The following is a 3773-nucleotide window of genomic DNA, read 5'->3' on the forward strand; positions in this document are numbered from 1 at the left end:
CTAGTAATAAAATTAAAGCACACCAATGCGAGTGCAATTGCCAATTAATTATGGAAACAACATTTACTTTACTTTGACAATCTCTTTCAACCATGTTCTCATTTGATTGAAAATCATATGGTTACAAGTATAGCCCTACTTATAGTGGACCTCATATAAAAAGAGGAAAAATACTAGTAACACTTATTTTAACACTCTCTTTTCAACAGTCTCTTCATCCCGTTTGATAAGACTCAAGTGAATTTCAATCAATCAATGAAAGAGTGTTGAAAAGAGAGTGTTAAAATAATGTTGCTACTCATCTGTATATTATAAGTCATTTTCTCATAATTCTATGGAATTAAGAAAATTATCAAAATTAGTTAGTAACAATGAATTTGTAATTTTTTGAAATAATTTTCCTTAATATTCTCTATAATGTTTCACTATCTTTAAGTATTGATTAAGGAATAAAACAATTTTATAGAAAATAGGAAAATTCTTTTGTAAAGATGGAAAATATGGAAACAACTAATTCATACTTCATAGATATTGTAAATGCTGTAAAGTGACTCATATTAAAAAAAAAACTTAATAGCATTTTTGTCCCTCACTCATTATGATTTGACAGTTCTGGTCCCTCAAGGAATTTGTTAGCTTACAATGTCCTTCACGTTTACTAATTGTTGCAGTTTTGATTTTTCGTCAACTTTCATCCAATATTTAACATTTTTTAATAAAAAAATAAATTAAAAAATAAGGCTTGAAGAAAAGTTTTATGGTTTATGGTTTTTTTTTCAAGTGATTTTTTAATAAAAAAAACTGTTAAATATGGGATGAAAGTTGACGAAAAATCAAAACTGCAATAATTAGTACATGTGAGGGACTTGTAGGCTAATAAAATATATGAGGGACCAGAATTGCCAAATTGTGAAGATCAAAAGTGCTATTAAGCCTAAAAGCCCCTTATAAATGTTGATTTATAATTATTTTTTGAATGGGAAAAGTAACCCATGAAGTGGTATTTTTGATAAATTATATACAAAAATCTCATCTCAATTGTAAATTCAAATTCTCTCAAGTTTGATTAACGCAAAATTTGGTATCTGTCTCTTTATTTAAACGTATTAAATGGGCGAATCTTTTGAATATTTACATAGAAAAAAGATAAAAACAATATTTCAATAATTGTGATCAAGATAATCATAATCCTAGAACCTAAACCGTATATACCCATAATTGGCTTAGACCCCACGTCATCTCCACGCTTGATCCAATCCAAATTTCTCCCAATTTTGGCGTTTCCAGATACTTATCAACAATTCTCTCCCCCATCCCTAATTCCTTAACCCTCTTCATAAGCTCTTCCCTCACTCCTCACCCTCTCCATACCCAAACCCAATTCCCATTCTCCCTTCAATTTCTCAACTCTCTTTTTCTCCCTCACCTTCAATTTAACCCAAACACTTCCCATCACACTCCAATTCAAATTCAATTTTAGGGTTCTTCATCATCATCCCCAATTCAATTTTATGCACCATGATTTCCAACCCTTCTTCTAAATTCTTTCTTATGAATGCAATGTGTCCATCGGACACCATCTTCCTCAAATCCCAAAATCTCTCTTATCTGGGTATCGCCCATCTTCGCCTCTTCAGAACCTGCCTCATCTCTCGCCCTAACTAGCCACACCACCACCACCACCACCTCCCCCTCCTCCTCCCTCCTCCTCCACCATGGTTCCAGAAAATCCCAGAAACATAATCTTCAACAAATACGAGATGGGTCGTGTTCTAGGGCAAGGAAACTTCGCCAAGGTCTACCATGGCAGAAACCTCGCCACAAACGAAAACGTCGCCATCAAAGTCATCAAGAAAGAGAAGCTCAAGAAGGACAGGCTTGTGAAGCAGATCAAGCGTGAGGTTTCCGTCATGCGCCTCGTTCGCCACCCTCACATCGTTGAGCTCAAAGAAGTCATGGCCACCAAGGGGAAAATCTTCCTCGTCATGGAGTATGTCAAAGGCGGCGAGCTTTTCACCAAGGTCAACAAGGGCAAGCTGAATGAAGACGATGCTAGGAAGTATTTTCAGCAGTTGATAAGTGCTGTGGATTTCTGCCATAGCCGCGGCGTCACCCACCGTGATCTCAAGCCGGAGAATCTACTCCTGGATGAGAATGAGGATCTTAAGGTTTCCGATTTCGGCCTCTCCGCGTTGCCGGAGCAGCGGCGGGATGATGGGATGCTTGTTACGCCGTGCGGTACACCGGCTTATGTCGCGCCGGAGGTTCTGAAGAAGAAGGGGTATGATGGTTCTAAGGCTGATATATGGTCTTGTGGGGTTATCCTATATGCTTTGCTTTCTGGGTATCTTCCTTTTCAAGGGGAGAATGTGATGAGGATTTATAGGAAGGCTTTCAAGGCTGAATATGAGTTTCCTGAATGGATTTCGCCTCAGGCGAAGAATTTGATTTCGAATCTGCTGGTTGCTGATCCTGAGAAGAGGTATTCAATCCCTGAGATCATCAGTGATCCTTGGTTCCAATATGGGTTCATGAGACCCCTTGCTTTTTCGATGAAGGAGTCTGCGGTTGGGGAAGACAGCACCATTGATCATTTTGGTGGGGAGGAGGAAGAGGTGCCTGAATTGGTGGCTGCAATGGGGAAGCCTGCGCGCCCGTTTTATAATGCGTTCGAGATAATTTCGTCGCTGTCGCACGGGTTTGATCTTAGGAGCTTGTTTGAGACGAGGAAGCGGTCGCCTTCTATGTTCATATCAAAATACTCAGCGTCCGCGGTGGTGGCGAAGCTTGAGGGGATGGCGAAGAAGCTGAATTTCAGGGTCACGGGGAAGAAGGAGTTCACGGTGAGGATGCAGGGGATGAAGGAGGGGAGGAAAGGGAAGCTGGCAATGACAATGGAGGTGTTTGAGGTGGCACCAGAGGTGGCGGTGGTTGAGTTTTCTAAGTCTGCTGGAGACACGCTGGAGTATGTTAAGTTCTGTGAGGAACAAGTGAGACCTTCCCTCAAAGACATTGTTTGGAGCTGGCAGGGTGATAGTAACTAACTCCAATCATTAGTTTCTTGTTGAGAAGTGCTTATTTTTACAGAGGTTTCATAATCGTAGTATTAGTTTGCTTTATCTTATTGCCCAATTTCATTTCATACAATATGTAAATTTCGAAATTATGTTCATGATTGATGTTAATACATCCAAAGCAGAGTTATTCATTAAGGAAAAGCAGTGTTAATACATGGTGTAAAGATTCAAAATGTATCAATTATTCAAGTTTCTATGAGCTCTGTTTCATTTACAATATGAAAATTGATTTCCTACACACAAAAAAAATGCTTATGTTTCATAGATAATGTGATGGTAACCTTCATGATGGCCAATAGAGGGTTATGATTAGTAGTTCAAGTTGGGTCCCTTGATATAATTGAAAGTGCAATTGGGATTTTTTTCGGAAGGTAAAAAACTAAAGAAGGTAAGTACCAATTGATTGTATTGTAGGGGGGTTGAATGGATGACTTGGATTGGATTATTAAAGTTCCACTTTTAAATAATTTGACAGTGTGTCACCAAACTTAGGTGGTTTTTTATTGGCACTTTTCTCTGTTTTTTCTGCCTAATACAGTGATTAGGTAAAAGGGGTGAACTAGAGCTATCAGTTCGTAGTCCATTTATGTCAACAGTCCAATAGTGGGTGGATAAAAAGGGCATGAACAAAGATTGGAAAAGAGTAAATTGCATGACAGTGAATAATTGGATTTTCTATAGCTCATCATTGTATTC

General features: G+C 38.5%; 1 protein-coding gene across 1 annotated transcript; it reads left to right on the forward strand.

The window, feature by feature from the left end:
* The first annotated feature begins 1297 nt into the window (after positions 1–1297).
* Positions 1298–3276, forward strand: LOC130745741 (CBL-interacting serine/threonine-protein kinase 5-like). The gene has a single exon (XM_057598109.1). The coding sequence runs from the start codon at positions 1716–1718 to the stop codon at positions 3042–3044; it is 1329 nt and encodes a 442-aa protein (XP_057454092.1). The 5' UTR covers positions 1298–1715; the 3' UTR covers positions 3045–3276.
* The last annotated feature ends 497 nt before the right edge of the window (positions 3277–3773 follow it).

This window comes from Lotus japonicus, chromosome 3 (genome assembly GCF_012489685.1).
Source record: "Lotus japonicus ecotype B-129 chromosome 3, LjGifu_v1.2".
Lineage (NCBI taxonomy): Eukaryota > Viridiplantae > Streptophyta > Magnoliopsida > Fabales > Fabaceae > Lotus > Lotus japonicus.